General features: G+C 35.2%; 1 protein-coding gene across 1 annotated transcript in view; it reads left to right on the top strand.

The window, feature by feature from the left end:
• SLC36A4 (solute carrier family 36 member 4) overlaps positions 1-19,748 on the top strand; it is a 33,244-nt gene extending 13,496 nt beyond the window's left edge. The window contains exons 7-11 of the mRNA XM_033120742.1: positions 3,347-3,574; positions 6,088-6,186; positions 9,182-9,351; positions 11,313-11,482; positions 18,604-19,748. Coding sequence (XP_032976633.1) covers positions 3,347-3,574; positions 6,088-6,186; positions 9,182-9,351; positions 11,313-11,482; positions 18,604-18,911 — 975 coding nt within the window. The 3' untranslated portion in view covers positions 18,912-19,748. The remainder of the gene's footprint in view (positions 1-3,346; positions 3,575-6,087; positions 6,187-9,181; positions 9,352-11,312; positions 11,483-18,603) is intronic.
• The last annotated feature ends 213 nt before the right edge of the window (positions 19,749-19,961 follow it).

Here is a 19,961-nt window from a genome sequence, read left to right as displayed (position 1 = left end):
TTGTGCCCTAAATCACATAAATTAGGCTAAAATCTAAGTCTCTGACACAGTTCCCACCCAGCATAGTAACTGTTCATCACTGAACAGGAGATTGTCTAATTTGAGGTGTGTGTGTGTACGGGTGTGTGTGACATAAAGAGTATATAACATGTGTAAAGTGTCTATAAGCTTAGGATTGGTGACTTTCTTTAGGATTGGTGACTTTCTCCTATGAAATATTATCAGTTGCTTCCAGAGTTAAATGAAGAATTTAACTCATTTGCACACATGCTAGAAGGTAGAAAAAGTGATTCTCTGGGAGGTAAGGAGAATGCCTGTTTTAGATCCTTTTGAGGCATAAAGCCCCACCTGGAAAAAGACATTCAGTGAGACTTGAGAAAAGTTGAAAGCAACGGTGAATATGTTATGTCAGCAGAGTAGACAGATGGTCAGGAAAACAGCATCATTAGAGATTTTCACTATCTCTACAGAAGTGTTCTCTGACGTTTGATTGCAGTTTCCATAGTAGACATATGGGTTGATTAAAGTTGACCAATTACTACTACTGCTATAGTTAAAAATTGTAAGATTATTACCACCTTCATCTACGTAAAATTGAAGGTGTATATTTCATCCAATTAAAGAATTAAGGGTTTAGTTGCTATACAGATGTGTGAACCTCCTGCTCTATAACTGCTCGTGGCCCCATTAAGCCACTGTAGACAATTGGCAGGGTGAAAACAAACCGCAGTGCTTCTAATGATTCTAGTCCATTGTGATTATAGCTCCTCTCTGTTCTTAGTCTCAGGTAAATTGGAAAATTGCAGATCGATAAAATAGTGTACATGGGCATGAAGAGTGGGGAAGGGATATTGCATTAAGAAAAAATAATGTAGTGATACCAAAGATTTGGTATGAACTTTAGAGTCAGAAGATCTGCATTCAAGTCCCGTACACATTGGGCAAGACCCCCTTATCCCTGGTCAAGCCTCAGTTTCCTTATTTGTAAAATGGGAATAGTAACAAAATCTCCCTTTGTTCTTCATTAACTTACTGTGAGGTTCAGCTGACGAAAGGTTTGTGAAAGCCTTTGTAAAATGTAAAGCAGCATACAAAGGTAGGGTATTATGACTTTAAATCTGTATTTTAGTGTTGCTGAAGAACATCATCTGCCTTTGGAATTTTAACTATTAAATTACTGAATCATTGATAAATTAATTAGTGGTTTTTAGTAAATTTGAGCTCTAAATGGAAACAACTCAGTTTTGTAATTTTATTTTATAATATTTATTTCAGTGTTTTGCATTTTGGTAAACATGTGAGATCATAGGAAGTCCTATTAGATAGCCAATCTCTGTCTCTAGAGGGCACCAAAGGACTCAAATGTTTACCTGAATCTTGCTCTGGGTATGTATCTACATTTTTATTTTATTATTTAATCCTGAGAATTTTTATAACCATATTTCTGCCAAAGAATACTAAATTATTATGAGAGATTTGTGATAGAATTAATTTCAAATTCCCAAATACCTAACGATTTAAATAGCTCTTTTTTAAGTTGGTTATGCAATGGCTTTTCTCTTGCCGGATATTCTTGTTAGAGCTTACCTCTGATCATTATCTAATCTAATTATTGGAGGTACTTCTTTGATGTAAAAGTATTTCGCTCCAAATCATTTGGTTACTGAGAAAACTGAGTCAACAAATAAAATGTGTTCTTAAGAGCCAAGTAATGTGAATTAATCAACTTAGCTTCTATTTCAAATTATAGAAAACAAAATACAAAGTTTTGATGGCCAATTACAAAATAAATTTGAGCTATGCATTTCTTAAATGGTGCATGGAGTAACCTGGGAGTTTGTTAGTCCAATATTAGTTATAAATTGCCTATATAACTTGAAATTAATAGATATATTCCTTGCAGTTTAAGATGATGGATACATTTGTAGTGACACTAAATTTTGCTTATCGTGGATTATAAGTGTAAAATTAAAGGAAACACTTGATTTGTTAATCATTTGAGAATTTTGTTCTGAACTTCTGACTTGTTGGCCTGTTAATATTATACTATATTTAGAGAGATGTGGGAAAGGAGGCCAGGTAGCTACGTAGGAGCCTCCACATCAGGGTTGTGGTATTTTGGTCAGGTTAATACATAGCTGTTAGAAGCTAGATTCTGGAGTCTCAGGCCTAGGTTTGAATTCTAGAACCACCACTTACCAGCTTGATATTATGTAAGTTTTCTTTACCCTGCCTAAATTACCTGAGTTAGTTTCCTCAACTATAAATTGAAATTAATACTACCACTCACCTCAGAGAGTAGTTTTGAGGATTAAATGAGATATTGTATATAAAGCATTTTGTTCGGTACCTGACACACAGAAAGTACTCAAAAAATGCTTTTCATTATTACTATAGGGTTTGGTTTATAAGAATTGATGTATCCAGAGACTTGATAATGTCATTGTGCTCAAAGGAGGGTATAGTGTTCGGGGGCAAATAGATTTAAATTATAGCATGAGCTACCTCTGCTGTGAGTTTTTAAGATTGTGTTTAAAGTTCTCTATAATTTTATTTTTATTTTAGTAAGTTGGGTTTTGTGATTAATTGAATCAAAACCAATTTTTAATATATGGAGCCTGTAAATAATTTTATCTCTTGAAAACTGAATATTGATTTACAGAAGTGGCTGAATAAATTTTAAGATAAAGTTGATTTATAAAAGTATTTTGCTCTAGCAGAAATTTATCTACTGTCTAGCATATCGTCATGCATTAATTTAGTGGATTCTTAACAACTATTTATTGATGGTGATGATAATTTATAAACAATTGCTTTGTAAAACAGTTTTACAGTTAGACTGTGATGTCTGAATTTTATTTTGACTACTGTACATTTCTAGGAGTTAATTAGAGCTTGTTTCGTACTCTGAGGAAAATGAGTTGGAGTAGCATACCCCATGGCCATTCTAGACAAGTATGCTTCCTCTTCTGAGTATCTCAAAAGCAGACTGAGCCTTTGCAGGGATCATGAAGCATCAAGATTAGTCACAAAGCTTCAAAATAAGTTAGTAAATCCACCCTCATAATATTTAGTGAACTTTCTGTTCACAGTATGATAGAAGTTATCTTGCAAAGAATATTATCCTATTTTAATTATTTTTAAATTTGATATATGTAAATGCATACATATATATGTGTGTATATATTTTCTAGGAAGCTAGAGTATCTTGAAAACAAATGTTTACTGTAAAGGAATTTATCATTGAGTGTATAGGTCATAATTTTCTTTATATTTTCCTTTTATGATTAAAAGTTAATGGAAGTTTCATTTCCCCTCTCTTTTATTCTCCCGATAACCTGTGTAGGTTCATGAAGGATTCCTGGAGAGTAAAGTGTTTGTTTTGAATAGTACCAATTCATCAAATCCATGTGAGAGAAGAAGCATCGACCTAAGGATATATATGCTTTGCTTCCTTCCTTTTATAATTCTCTTGGTCTTCATTCGTGAGCTAAAGAATCTGTTCGTGCTTTCATTCCTTGCCAATGTTTCCATGGCTGTGAGTCTTGTGATAATTTATCAATACGTTGTTCGGGTAAGTATAACATGTTTCTTAATAAGTAAATTTTTTGTTTACTTTGGAGGTAAAAGTAATGATAATGTAAAGACACGTACTTCATATGTGGTGAGATGAGGAGATAATAAACTTTGGTTTCCTTTTGGGGGATACTGCGTAGTTGGAAAAGTGTACGAGGTCAGACAATTAAGTTCACAAACTCATCCTAGAACAAGTGCTACACACCTCATTGCTGAATATCACTACAGTCACCTTCGAAGTACTCCCGTTGGGAAGCTATGCACTGATGCCAGAGCCTTGTCCACCCTTCAAAGCAATTTTGGAACTCTTTCTCTGGAATGGCCATCAGAGCTGTTGTCATATTACCCTTGATGTCCTGAATGTCATCAAAATGTCTTCCTTTCATTATTTCCTTTATCTTTGGGTAAAGAAAGAAGTCATTGGGGGTCAGATCAGGTGAGTAGGGAGGGTGTTCAAATACAGTGATTTGTTTACTGGCTAAAAACTCCCTCACAGACAGTGCTGTGTGAGCTGGTGCATTGTCGTGATGCAAGAGCCATGAATTGTTGGCGAAAAGTTCAGGTCATCTAACTTTTTCACGCAGCCTTTTCAACACTTCCAAGTAGTAAAGTTGGTTAACTGTTTGTCCAGTTGGTACAAGTTCATAAAGAATAATCCCTCTGATATTAAAAAAAGGTTAGCAACATTGTTGAAACAAGTTCGCGAACTTAATTGTCAGACCTCGTAAGACATAGAGATTGAAAGCACAGGTTTTGTAGTCAGAACTGGTTTTGAATCTGGGTGAATATACTTCTGGGCTTATGACATAGCTTCAGAAGCTACTAAAACAACCGTATAAAAGTTGTGAGATTTAGGATCGTGCCTAAGTACGCTGCCTAACATGAAACAAAGAACTCATTCGTGTTTTGTTTATTCCTGTAAGAAATGAATCACAAGAGATTGGGAGTTTAGATGTAATTTTATAATTTTCTTTCTCTTCTGAACCTTTATTTACTGCCACCACTTCGGTCCACTTTAGTCTTGGTCTGTACCCTTTTTATGTCAAGTATGTGAATATGTCAGCTGATTTCATTGTCTGTAGTCTGGAAATTCTTAACCCAGTTTCCTTAAAACAATCTATTGATGGGATTCAGGGGATCTGCAAATCCCTTAAAATTATTTGCAAGATACAGTATTTCTGTATGTATATATGCGTTTTTCTACTGAGCAGCTTAGAATAGCTTTCATCTCACAAAGGGGCCAATGGCTCAAAAAAGATTGTGAATCCCTGTCCTCTTCTTTCCTGATCCAGTCTGTCCTATATATTGCTGCCAAAGTCATTGTTCTAAAATCTCCATTAGCAGTGCCTTATAGGCTCTCTTATGATGGCTCTATGTTTCATTTTAACCCCCTCTCTGAATTACCAACCTATACGAGTAGACTCTTTCTTATAGCATGTAAGATTGGAAGGGGACAAGCAGGAAGCTCTCGTAAGACTTTCTGGAGTTTATGACCCCTTAGATGAATATGTACGAGTTAGTGGAACAGGAAAGGAGGTTCCTTAGATGGAGGGAGTGTGTGCCTTGATAACAGTTCAGTGTTATCAAATGATCCAACACTTTAATACCCTTTTCATTATGACCCAGGCTTATGTTTTTAGTCATGTAGCACCATTAAATAACATAATTCTACCTAAGCTTCAGATGTTCTAGACCTCTCTATTCTGCAGATTATCTGCGTGCTTTCACACTTCAGTTTCTTTATTCGTCCTCTCTCCTTGGCCTTGAATTCCACTTTCAATCAGATAAGGCAGAGAACACAGGATGACGAGGAGAGTAGGGACCTGTCTTGGGATAGCTGGAAGAAGTGGCCTTTTTGGAGTCAGAGATCTTAAACAAGATGTGCGGTTTGGGAGTTTCCAGGTAGAGTTGGAACAAGGCTATGAGTTAGGACCAAGTAATCAAAGCCAGAATCAAGGCTTGTGCACAAATAATAAGGGTAATGGCAACTGTCAGGTCAGAGAGTAAAACACTGAAACCAGGGGGAGATCTCTACTAGGAAGCAGCAGAGAATTCATGTGGTAGAAAACCAGAGTCAGGAATCAGGTATCGCAGACTGAAAGCGATGAAAATAGAGTGGAGAATGCGTTTCGTTGGATGTCATCCACCGCGGTTGATAACATTATATGGCTCTCAGCTCAGACCTTGAGTATGCTTATGTATTTCCTGTCGTGGCAGGAGCCATACCCAGTGTGAGCAGCCTGGGACTTGCAGGTGGAAACAGGTAATCAGGAGCATTTAGCTCAGATGGAATGTGTGGGCCTGAGGAAAGCAATTGCTCTTGGCAATGACATCCTAACAGCTTGGCTGTATTTAACATAGGATGCTTAAGTGTTCATTGAAAGAATTCTTCACTTTTATAACACTCATTTGCTGTTGTGAAGCTCAGAATTGTATGATTTTGCTGTCTCATTTAAAATTCTGTAAAATAAGTAAAGATGTAACGTGTTATTTTTTTGTTTCTTTTTCCAGAATATGCCAGATCCCCACAACCTTCCAATAGTGGCTGGTTGGAAAAAATACCCACTTTTTTTTGGTACTGCCGTATTTGCTTTTGAAGGCATAGGAGTGGTAAGAATTTAGTCTTTATTATTTTTTAACATCTTAAGTCAACACAAAGATTTATGTAGTCAGGCTACATTAAAAAATGTACATTTTTCTTTTTTGTTTCTATTTTTGTTGTTTCTAGAACACGATTTGCAGTTGGGTATGATAGACTTGACTTATAGTTTAGTTCTTCCACTAACCAAGAGTTTAATTTTAGATGTATCACTTAAACTCTTTAATTCTCTTTATCATAATCTGCAAAATGAGGACGTTCGATTATTTTAAACATTTTATTATGGAATATTTCAAACCTATACAAAATTTAGATAATAGTATAAACTTTTATGTAAGCACTACCCAGCTTCAAAAATCATTAACTCATGGCAAATTATATTTTATCTGTATTCCATCTACTGTACCAAGCCTGGGTTATATTCATACAAATCCTAAACATCATGTTTTGTAGACTAGATGATTTCAAGTGAATTGAAATTGTTACAAAATTACTGTTTCATAAGAAGAGTCCAATGTAAACTCTCACTTTAGATTTGTGCATATCATATTTGTTTTTAGAAATGATGTTATCATAAAGCTAATAAATACCAAGAATCCTGAAGATTCTAAGATTGTAAATATTTCCATTCAAGATACTTCCAGGTTTTTTAAAGTCCAGAATGTGTAGATTTGAGAAAAATAGAATATTGCTGCCTGCCTTACGTTAGCTAGAAAAGGAGAAAGCTTATGTTTCATAGTCTGATTGTTTGGTATGAGAGCAGAACCACCTGTAAACATCTATATGAACTACAGACAAAAGAGATCTAAAAGACAACTTGACACCATTTTACTTGGGTTTCTGTTCTTTCTGAATCTCCTTTACAGTATTCTCACAAGATTTTACAGCTCCACTTATAGGCATAACTGCAGATTTTCATTTCTGTTTTTAAGCTCTAGTTAAGTATTGGACATTTCCAGCTAAGTGTTTTTCCTCTGACATCTCAAATTCAACAGCTCCAAAATGACACATACTTTCTTGTGCGAAATCAGCTTTACTTTCTTACTTCCCAATATCTTTTAGTTCTACTTTCAGTTGCCCGAACTTGAAACATTGCGATAATTCTTTTTGCTCTGTCACTGGTTTCCTTATTCCACTCAGTAATTAAGGCATGTTAATTTTTCATATTCCCCTAAACCTATTATGTAAATGAGATTATAATTAAAGCACCCACAGTGCTGCTTGACACAGGGGGCCTCTGTAAAAGTTAATTTGCTCCCCTTTCTCCTTTGCTGGCTGTACTGGCACCATTCTTGACCATAGCCCCTTATTTCAGTTCTGGATCATCTCCAGAGCATCGAAATTGTTCTGTGTTCTCTTTTCTATTAACCAGTTAATATTTCCATATGGACCTGACATATTCACCTGAAAAGTGGAAATAATTTTATTACAGTTATTATCTCATAGAGTTATTATGAGGACGACGTCAGATGCTACGTACTTTTAGAAAAATATGTGGCACACTGTAAGCAGTCAGTCAATACTTGCTATTATTATTACTTAGTGTTTTTTCCTCTATGGTCAAATCGTATGGCCAAAACCTCTGAAGATTTGCCTGAAAAAACTAAACTTTTCAATTGTTTTTTTTTCTTTAACTTTTTTATATAATGAAAAGAATTTATTCATCTCGCTAAATTGAAACAGATAATAGATACAGATGAAGAGATATAAAAGTCATTATAGACACAGGTATACATGGGTTAGTGTACATACATATGTTTTCTAGCACTGTCTGCTCTAATGCCCTATAGCAGTGATACCCCACTATCAACAAGAACACCCAGCAGCACCCACATCTTGATTTCTAAATACCATTCTCAACAAAAGAACCAAAGTTCTTTGGAGGAATGACTGATTCCAGGGCTAAAGGAAAGAAATTCGCGATGAGTCTGGAGCATCTTGTAGAGCCAGAAAGTACGCAAGTGCTCAAAAAACAAAAGAATGGAGGCAAGTCAATGGACACAGGAACCAACCTGATAGAATTTATGACCACCAAAGCTGGAACAATATGAGCAACAAAATAAATAAGTGTTTTGGATTCATACTCAGAGCATAAAACAAATATATATGAATCCATGCTAACGTAAATAAATGATTAAATAAGTACATGGAGGGGATTCCAAATAATAATAATTTATGTAGCTACTCCCCCTCCAGGAGGTGTAGCTTAATCCCCTGAATCCCTGGAGTGTGGGCTGGCTGCACTAAGTGACTTGCTTCCAAAGAATAGTGTATGCTAAGGGGGAAGAGCAGAGAATTTTACAAGAAGAGAAACCTGGCAAGCACTGCCTTAACCAAGTGGTCAAAATTAACTTCACCATTGATAAATCATGTTGATACCATGTGTGATGAGAAGGGCACTTCACCTGTGTGGTATTCTTTTCTAAAGTCTATAATCCCAGTTTAGTCATGAGGAAAACTTCAGACAAACCCAAATAGAGGGACGTTATACCAAATGCCTAGCCAGTACTCCTCAAAACGGTCAAGATAATGAATAATAAGGAAAGATTGAGGAACTGTCACAAACTAGAGGAGACTAAGGAGACATGGCAACAAAATGCAATGTTGTATCCTGAATGGAATCCTGGGACAGATAAAGGACCTTAGTGGGAAAACTAGTGAAATCCAAATAAAGTTTGGAGTTTAATAGTAATGTACCAGTGTTGGTTCTTAATTGTAACAAATGTACTTTGGTTATGTAAAATGTTAATGGGAAAGTGTTCAAATCTATTTTTTCAGAAAAACGGACAGGTTTACCTGCTGAGAGCTGATTTTAAATCTTTTTAAGAATTTAAATATCTGCAGTGTAAAAATATGTATATAACACCTAGAAAAATACTTCAACAATTTTAAGTGCTTTAAAGGAAAAAAGATTTGCATATATACTATAAAAAGATTAATTTGTATATATGTGACAGGATACTAGATTGTTTCAAATTGTTTGTATTATTTGCATTCTCTTCTTAGGTCCTTCCACTGGAAAATCAAATGAAAGAATCAAAACGCTTTCCCCAAGCATTGAATATTGGCATGGGAATTGTTACAACTTTGTATGTAACATTAGCTACCTTAGGATATATGTGTTTCCGGGATGATATCAAAGGCAGCATAACTTTAAATCTTCCCCAAGATGTGTGGTAGGTTGATATGAGTTTGTTAATCCTAGTCTGTATATTTTACATAGTTTGCCAATATTTGATGATAAAGGTGAATTCTTGGACTTATAGTTTAAACCTGTGCAATTTTGCTGATTTCTTTATTTGTGTAATCTACAATTTTTTTACAATCTTCAGAGGAAACCATCTATGATTTTACAGGTCCCTGTGGGATTTATTAAAAAGATTAACAATTGTAGCATGCTCCAAATTTGAGTAAAGTAGAAGAGTAAAACATGGATTCTTTTAATATGGACTCCCTTTAAGAAAAAACTTAATACTTTTCCTTGCTCCTAAAAAAATCCAACACTCTGGGTTCTTGATATAATAATATAATTTGTCACTTATGGCCCTCAGTATTTTACTGATCAACTTTAATATTGTATGTACCCCAAATCCTTTCAGAACACAGGGCACATTTTAAACACATAATATGGTGTCTTAATATTCTCTTTAATATTAGAACCATATTCTGCTAAATGAAGTAGTATATAGAGTTTTTCTGTCTTCCAGAGATTGGTTTTTGGAGATTGAAAAAAGATATTGGCAGTGATTACCATGCATACTTGCTCCCTTATTTATAAAACGGAAGGTAACGCCTTAGTCTTGATAAATGCAGAGAATAAATGCTAAATTGATGATTTAATTAATATTACATTACTCCTTTAGCTGCTTGGATAGAAATCTGTGAAATCTTAAATGTTAAATATTGTGTCTTCTGACTGGCTTCCTGATAAGAGTTTGTCTACCATTCAGTAATCATCTGATTCCTGGGTCTTTATTGGAGTCAAAACTTGTCAGAATAAGTATATGTAGGACACCATTTATGATAGAGGAAACACATCCAGAGTTTCCACGTTGCACAATGGGCACAAATGCGGTGCCTTTCTCTTTTATTTATAGTTTTGCTACACCTATGACATATTTTATAAATGTATTTCAATATGGAAACATGAATAACCTTATATCTTCTATATGCAAGATATGCAGTTGTTTAGCATTTATTTCATTAACCTATGTTATAATTGACTATATAATTTTGTTTCCTTCAAATGTGCTTTTTTTTTGTAATGGTTTAATAGGGACCAGAAGTTTATACAGCTTAATGTAAGAGAATCAAGGCTGAAAATGGCAGTCTAGTTTTTAAATACTATACAATGTCTAGAAAATAAAATGTTATTTTTCCCTACTTAGAATAATTAGACTAAATCTGAAAAATAATTTATAAATAAATTGGACAAGTATTTTTAATGTCAAATACAAACTATAAGTGGAAGCAATCTCAGAATTCTTTCACAAAAGAATTCTTATTTTTTTTAATAAACAGGTATTCAATTTGTAAGATACTGGCCTAAATTTGTGTTGGATTTCTTGTCTATTTTAACTTTAAAAAGAAAAAAGGAAAAAAAAGCTAGATTCATATTAAGATGAAATTGTGGATGAACCTGGAAGGCTTTATGCTAAGTGAAATAAGCCAGACAGAGAAGCACAGATACTGCATATCATTTATATGTGAAATCTGAAAAACAAAACAAAACAAAACAACAACAAAAAAAATCATATAAAAGAGTAGATGGGTGGTTGCCAGGAGCTGGTGGATGGGGGAAAAGAAGAAAGTTTCATAAAAGGGTACAGACTTTCAGTTAAAAGATGAATAAGGTCTGAGGATCTAATGTGTAACATGGTGACTATAGTTGATAATACTGTATTGTACAATTGAAATTTGCTAAGAAAGTAAAAGCAAAGTGTTCTCACCAAGAAAAACAAAAATATGTGCGGTGATAGATCTTAATTAACTCAATTATGGGCATCCTTTCACAGTGTAGATGTATATCAAATTATCACATTGTACATTTCAAATATATTATAATTGTATTTTTCGGTTATACCTCAGTAAAGCTGGACAAAAAAAGAATGACTAAATTTTGAATTTTTTTAAACAGGTTATATCAATCAGTGAAAATTCTCTATTCTTTTGGCATCTTTGTGACGTATTCCATTCAGTTCTATGTTCCAGCAGAGATCATTATTCCTGTGATCACATCCAAATTTCAGGCTAAATGGAAGCAAATCTGTGAATTTGTGATAAGGTCCGCCTTGGTTAGTATTACTTGTAAGTATCACTTCATGTTTATACCATAATTTTTATTGTTGAATTTTGTGTAATGAAGCTTCATAAAGTATATTTTTAAATATTTTTGAATAATTTTATTGACCTAGCTGAGATACTTTTTAGTTTAAAATTTTATTATTCTACTACAATATACGAAAAATACAGCCAGATCCTAGTACACTTAAAAGAACTAATCACATTATTATTTTGAAAATGACATCAGTCGTGAGTAAAATATAAGTCTATTTAAATATAAGGAACCCCTTATATTGTTCGTGCACATTTTACTTTGGTTCTAGTTTTCCTCAGGTGTTTTATTTCTGCTAACTTTTGTATACTTAACAGTTTAACTTTCCACGACTACATAGAGGAATGGATTTTGCTTTGTTTTGCTCTTTAGTAATTTCAGTAGTGTATTTCACTTATTATTTGAAGGCGTGTATATAACCTTTTATTAAAGTTTCACATTAAAAAATGCCTCCACACAGTAGCATTAATAATGGAGACTTGTGGAGAGGAAGCTTGAGGTTGTTGTAGTGGAAAGTGTGAGTTTTGGAGTCACACTGACCTGATGGTTTAAACTCAGCCCTACCACTTACTTTTTGGCGTCCTTCGGTAAGTTACATACCATCTTTGAGCCCCTCTTTCCTCAACTATGAAATAAAGGTAAGACTTCCTTATTTTTAAACCCTTTGTAGCATTTAAAACTAAGGAAAGGTTTAAAAATATCAGCAAAGTAGCTAGAAATTACTATTATTATTGTCACCATTATTATTGTAACTACCAATAGAAGGATGACTACAACACTGAACTAACGGCATTGCCTAGAATGAAACCAGGGACCACATTACTGGTATTCTGGGCAATAAGCAACTTTGGAAATTCTGTGGAAGGTATTAATAACCACCTTGGCCCAGTCAGGGTTATAGGATGGTAGAGCTAGAAATTCTGGGCAACTCCATAAATCGCACTGAGCAGCTTGGGGTGGAGTTTATGCTTAGATTTAAAGAATTGGGTATATGACATTTTGTTTGAAGAAAAAGCAAAGCTGGTAAAAGTAGATAAAACTTACTTTCAAAGTAATCATTTTTTATTAAAGTATAGTTGGCATACCATGTTATATTTGTTTCAGGAGTAAAACATAGTGATTCGACATTTATGTATCTTATGATGTGCTGACCATGCTAAGTCTAGTAACCATCTGTCACTGTGCAAAGGTATCACACTATTGTTGACTATATTGCTCTTCACACTTTTTACCCATCTCTCCACCCCCACCCCTCTGGCAAGCATCAGTTTGTTCTGTTTCTATAAATCTGCTTTTTGTTTGTTCATTTGCTTTGATTTTTTTTAAAAATTCCATGTGTAAGTGAAATCATGCAGCATTTATTTTTTTATGTCTGACTTCACTTAGCAGTACCCTCTAGATCCATCCACATTGTCACGAATACCAAGATTTCATTCTTTTTTATGGCTGAGTAATATTCCAGTATACCACATCTTCTTTATCCATTCACCTATCAACAGACACCAAGGTTGATTCTATATATTGGTTATTGTAAAGAATGCTGCAGTGAACAGAGGGGTGCCTATATCTTTGCAAATTAGTGTTTTCATTTTCTTCAGATAAATACCCAGAAGTGGAATTGTTGGATTTTAGGGTAGTTCTGTTTTACTTTTTGAGGAATCTCCGTACTGTTTTCCATAGTGGCTCAACCAAATTCCAGTCCCACCAACAGTGCACGAGGGTTCCCTTTTCTCCACATCCTCTCCAACACTTGTTATTTGTTGACTTTTTGACAATAGCCATTCTGACTCATGTCAAGTGGTATCTCAGTGTGGTTTTTTCATTTGCATTTTCTTTATGATTAATGATGTTAAGCATCTTTTCATATGTCTGTTGGCCATCTGTGTGTCTTCTTTGCAGAAATGTGTCCATGTCTTCTGCCCATTTTTGATTGGATTGTTTATTTCTTTGGTGCTGAGTTGTATGAGTTCTTTATAAATTTTGGATATTAACCCCTTATCAGATACATCATTTCCAAATATATTCTCCCATTCAGTAGGTTGTCTTTTCTTTTTGTTGATGGTTTCCTTTGCTGTGCAGAAGCTTTTTAGTTTGCAGAAGTCCCATTTGTTTATTTTTGTTTTTGTTTATTTCCTTGAGGGGGCATATCAAAAAAGATATTACTAAGACCGATGTCAAATAGTTTATTACCTGTGTTTTCTTTTTGGAGTTTTATGGTCTCAGGTCTTACATTTAAGTCTTTAATCCATTTTGAGTTTATTTTTTATATAGTGTAAGAGAGTGGTCCAATATTCCCAACAGTTGTGGAAGAGACTGTCAGTTCTCCACTGTATATTCGTTCCTCCTTTATCATAGATTATTGACAATGTGAGGATTTATTTCTGGGATCTCTATTCTGTTCAGTTGATCTATATGTCTGTTTTTGTGCCAGTACCATGCTGTTTCAATTATTATAGTTTTGTAGTGTAGTTTAAAATCAGGGAGCATGATTCCTCCAACTTTGTTCTTATTTCTCAAGATTTCTTTGGCTATTCATGTTCTTTTGTGATTCCATATAAATTTAATATTATGTGTTCTAGTCTGAGAATAATGCCATAGGTATTTTCATAGGGATTGTATTGAATCGGTAGATCTCTTTGGGCAGTGTGGTCATTTTAATGATAGTATTCCTTCCAATCCATGAGCACTGTATATCCTTTCATTTGTGTCCTCTTCAATTTCTTTCTTCAGTGTCTTATATTTTTCAGAATATAGGTCTCTTACCTCCTTGGTTAAATTTATTCCTAGGTGTTTTATTCTTTTTGGTGTGGTTGTAAATGGAATTTTTCATAATTTCTTCTGATCATTTATTATTAGTGTATAGAAACACAATGAATTTCTGTAAATTATTGTTGTATCCTGTTACTTTACTGAATTCATTTATTCTATTAATTTTTTGGTGGATTCTTTAGGGTTTTCTATATATAGTATCATGTCATCCGCAAATGGAGACAGTTTTACTTCTTCCTTTTATAATTTCCTTTATTTCTTTATCTTGTCTGATGGCTGTGGCTAGGACTTCCAATATTGTATCGAATAATAGTGGTGAGAGACATTCTTGTCTTGTTCCTGGTCTTAGAGGAAAAGCTTTCAGCTTTTCACCATTGAGTATTTTAGTTGTGAGCTTGTCATATACAACCTTTATCATGTTGAGGTAAGTTTCCTGTTACGCCCACTTTGTTGAGAGTTTTTATCATAAATGGATGTTGAATTTTGTCAGATGTTTTTTCTGCATCTTTTAAGATGATCATATGATTTTTATCCTTGGTCTTGTTGATGTGATGTATTACATTATTTGTTTTGTGGATATTGAACCATCCTTGCATCCCTGATATAAATTCTATTTGATCATGGTGTATAATCTTTTTAATGTATTGTTGAATCAGTTTGCTAATATTTTGTTGAGAATGTTTGTGTTTATGTTTATCAGGGATATTGGCCTGTAATTCTCTTTATTTTTTTAGTGTTTTTGTCTGGTTATGGTATCAGGGTAATGCTAACCTCGTAGAATGAGTTTGGAAGAGTTTCTTCTTTTTCAGTTTTTTGGAATAGTTTGAGAAGGATATGTGTTTTTTAAATGTTTGGTAAAATTCACTGGTGAAGCTGTTTGGTCCTGGGCTTTTGTTTGTTGGGAGTTTTTTGATTACTGCTTCAGTTTCTTTCCTAGTAATTGATCTGTTCAGATTTCCTGTTTCTTCCTAGTTTAGTCTTAGAAGGTTGTATGTTTCTAAACATTTATCCATTTCTTCTATATTGTCTTATTTGTTGGCATATAATTAATTGTTCATAATATTCTTTAATGATACTTTAAGTCTCTATTTTGTTTATTTCCCTGCTCTGATCTGCATTATTTCCTTCCTTTTACCAACTTTGGATTTTGTTTATTTTCTCTTTCTAGTTCCTCTAGGTGTAAACATAGACTGTTTATTTGGGATTTTTTTCTGTTTCTTGAGGTAGGCCTGTGTAGCAATGAATTCCCCTTTTTGAATTGCTTTTGCTGCATTGAATAAATTTGGAAAAGTTGTATTTTCATTTTTCTCAGGGTAGTCTTTGATTTCCTCTTTGACTCATTGGTTGTTTAGTAACATGTGGTTTAATCTCCATGTATTTGTGTTTTTTCCGTTTTTTTTCCTGTATTGACTTCTAGTTTCATGCCATTGTGGTTGGAAAATATGCTTAGTATAATTTCTGTCTTCTTTAACTTATTGAAGCTTGTTTTGTGGCCTAATATAAGGTCTATCCTTGTTCCATATGCACTTGAGAAAAAATGTGTGTTCTGCAGTTTGCCGATGAAATGTTCTAAAAATGTCTATTAAGTCTAGCCTAATTTGGCATTTAAGGCCATTATTTCCTTATTAATTCTTTTGTCTGAATGATTGAGGTAAGTGGGCTATTAAAGTCCCCAACTATTATTGTATCACTGCTAATTTCTGTCTTTAGTTCCATTAATGTTTGATTTATATACTTGGGTGCTCCTATGTTGTGTGCATAAATATTTACAATTGTTATATCCTTTTCTTGGATTGACCCCTTTATCATTATGTAATATCCTTCTCTGTCTCTTTTTACATTCTTTGTTTTAAAGTCTATTTTGTCTGATATAAGTGTTGCTACCCCAGCTTTTTTATTTGGGGCATATTGTTCTGTCTCCCTATTTTTTTTGTTTTTTGTTTTTACTTTCTGTACTTGTTCCTGTGAGTTAAATGAAATACCGTGTTTCTCCGAAAATAAGACCTAACCGGAAAATATGCCCTACCATGATTTTTCAGGGTTACATCCCCTGAACATAAGCCCTAATGCATCTTTTGGAGCAAAAATTAATATAAGACCTGGTCTTATTTTCGGGAAACATGGTAGCTTTCTTTCCCAGACTTAAAAAAGTAGTCTCATGTAAAAGTGGCTTCTGTGTAGACTGTGTGCCTGCTGCTCCTAGTGTGTTGTTTGGAGTCCAGGGGGCATTTGGGGTGCTGCCTGGCCAGACGGTGTGGGTTAACGTTGGGGTATCCTGGTGTGTGTGGGCTTTCCTGCTGTGCTGGGAAGGGCAGTTCTGCAGGCTTGTGCTACGGAGCCCTGCTGATCCTGCTCTTGATTTGGGCGGAGCTGCCTGCTGTGTGAGAGTGAGACAAACCCCTTTTTTTGTAAATGTGTGTTTCACTTTAGTTTTTATTTTTTTGGAAGTCCTTTTGTTTTGATTGCCTGCTGTTGGTCTGGGGGTCCTGTGAGGGCATGGCTGCAGCAGCACTCTGCAGTCTCCCCCTTCCTGGGGGCTGGAGTGGGAGGCTAGCAGCTGTGTGCTCAAAGCTCACCCTGCTGCTGCTCCGGCATGGAGGCCCTGTACAGACCCGGTAGCAGCACTCTGCTGTCGCCCGCTTCCTCCAGGTGCAGCTTCCCTCTGTGCACACATGGCTCACCTGTTGTTTTGATTGACTGCTGCCAGAGCCTGGTCCGAGCCGGACTGGCCCGTAGATGTGCACCTCAATGCCCACTTCCCTCTTATTCTGGGCAGGGCTGACCGGCATGCATTTACTAGGACTCCCTAGTGGTTCTGCTTTTGCTCCTGGTGGGGCAGCCCAGTGGGTACATGCAGCAGTGCCCTGGTGCAGGCAAGACTCAGCACCCTATCGTGCTTGCTGAATGTAGCTCTGGATTGGGGTGGTGGGGGGAAGGGCACTGTGTGTACCCGCTGTGACGCACACTTGTTCCTGCTGGAGCTAGCTCCAGGATGGGTAGCTGGGGACCTGCTACTGCAGCCTTGCAGGTCGGCCAGGTAGAACTCCTGCCTGAGCTATCCAGGTGCAGGGGATGGAAGCAGTGGTGTTCACTGGCTCCGCCATTCCTGATGGGTTCTCTCAGATTCCGGGTGGGCTCCCCGTCTTCTCTGTGCAGTCTCTCTCTCTCGTCTTTGTTCTGCAGAAGCTCTTCTGTCCCTCGGTTGTGTCTCAGGAGGAGTTGCTCTAAATACAGGTGCACATTTGGTGTGTTCATGGACAGGAGGAGCTCCTCGTCCTCTTTCGCTGCCATTTTAGAACCACCTCCTATAATTATTAAAAACAGGAAATTAACATTGATACAGTGCTACTAACTAATCTATAGACCTTATTCTGATTTTGCCAGTTTTCCCACTACTATCTTTTTTTCTGATCCAGGAACCAATGTAATGTCCCACTTGAATTTAGTTCTCATGTCTACTAATCTCCTCCAGTCCTGACAGTTTTTGTCTGTCTTTCTTCACCTTGACACTTTTGAAGTATCAGTAATTTTGCAGAATTTCCTTCAGTTTGGATTTGTATGATGCTTTCTTATGATTAGATTGAAGTTAAGTATTTTTAACACAAATTCGACAGGCGATGCTTTGTACTTCTCCATGCGTCACATCGTGGTATCATTCTGTCTTATTACTGGTGATGTTAACTCTAATCACGCGGTTGAGGTCGTGTCTGAGAAATTTCTCCACTGCAGAGGAACTTTTTCCCTTTATAATTAAGTGTTTTGTAGGGAGATATTTTGAGACTATGCAAATATCGTGTTTTCATACAGTTTTTGCCCACAAATTTCAGCATCCTTCAGTAACTTTTCATACAATTATTATTACTGGGGTGTCTGCTTAATAATGATTTTTCTATTTCCATTGTTTCTTCTATTTTGGTTAATTGAAATTCTAGTTTAAGGAATAGCTCTCTCTTCTCATTTACTTAATGCTTTATTTGTATCACACACTTGTTCCTGCACACTTGTATCTAGAATGAACTGAATGACAGAATAATAAAAATGGTTTAGAAATAAACTATCCAAACTTCTTTGCCCAGAATTTCACAGCACAAAACTAAAAGCTGTTTATATAAGAACTCTATTGAAAAGTCAAAGTCCAAGACATGTCCCTCACTGTTCTGGTTTTTTCTTTTTTAGCTTATAACAAAACATGACATTCTTCTACAAGCAATAGTTTAGTACTGTCTACTTACATTAATTAATTTTAATGTACTAAAAATATCCATAGTTAGTACTCATGTAACTATTAAATATTTAAATAAAAATACCTATTTTCGTTGTCTAGGTGCTGGAGCAATTCTGATTCCTCGTTTAGACATTGTGATTTCCTTTGTTGGAGCTGTGAGCAGCAGCACGCTGGCCCTGATCCTGCCACCTTTAGTTGAAATTCTTACATTTTCTAAGGAACACTACAATATATGGATGATCCTGAAAAATATTTCTATAGCATTTACTGGAGTTGTTGGTTTCTTGTTAGGTAGCTATGTAACTGTTGAAGAAATTATTTATCCTACTTCCAAAGTGATAGCTGATACTCCACAAAGTCCCTCTCTAAATTTGAATTCAACATGCTTTACATCTGGTTTGAAATAGCTGACACACAATTATAAGTCTTCTACTTTTGTCTCAATTCTGATAATGATTAAAATAAGAACTAGTAGAACGCATTGCCATATACTTAAAAATAGAACCAGATTCGGTTTTCTTTTGGTACAATATTGATATTTTGCTGGGTTACTAGTACTGGTAAACTACAACAGATTCTTGGTTTTAAGTGTTAGCAATAATTTCCAAAAATTTAGTTTTGAAAATTGAAAAAATTAAAATGTAAAAAATTAAAGATTTAGACTGCAGTTATTCTTTATTCAATCAGAAATACTTTAACCAAATTCTCTTTTACCCCCATATTACTCTTCTGCCACCCAGTTGAGGACTAAACAGGATTTCAACAATCAGAATTAAAGGGCATAGGGCACAGAAATCGCTAGACCATCCCAGTGAATGTCAAAATATACTTTGTGTATAATGTAAAAACATCTCGATTAGATTTTTATTAGATCCAAATACTTATGATTAGCCCCTGGAAGTGTAGAAAACTCTCATGAATCATAATGCAAGGATCAGAAATACATTTAAAACCAGAATTCTGTTTATACTATTCTGTAATGGTAGTTGATTTTCATAAAGAAAACTATGAGGCACTGTGCAAGAATATTGATTTAGTGTTTCAATTAAATTTGAAAGAGACTTTAAGGCTACCCAATCTATTCCCTTATTTTTTTACCTGAGGAAATTGATGCCCAGAAAGGTTAAGTAACTCTGTCAAGACCACACACTCTTGAGGTGAAGAGTACTGTTGTTTGACTCCAGTCCAGGATTATTTCATTTCACGTCACATCTAAGCAAAATAATAAATTACGTTCAGTTTAACTTTAGTGTTGAGTCTATTTAATTATATTTTAATACTCTGAAATCAGGTGATCTTTGAATAGTATATTGACCTGAGCAGAAAAATCAGATAACTCTAAAAAGGCTGCACTACAGCCATATAAACCTCAACCAGGGAAAGGAGCAGTTTTCTTAGAATAGAAACCACCTTCTGGTTTAACTACTGGCTGGTAAAGGTGCCCAATTGTCCTGTTG

This window comes from Rhinolophus ferrumequinum, chromosome 11 (assembly GCF_004115265.2).
Source record: "Rhinolophus ferrumequinum isolate MPI-CBG mRhiFer1 chromosome 11, mRhiFer1_v1.p, whole genome shotgun sequence".
NCBI classification, from domain to species: Eukaryota; Metazoa; Chordata; class Mammalia; order Chiroptera; family Rhinolophidae; genus Rhinolophus; species Rhinolophus ferrumequinum.
The sequence above is the reverse complement of the archived record's forward strand: the minus strand, read 5'-3'. Positions and strand labels throughout refer to the sequence as shown.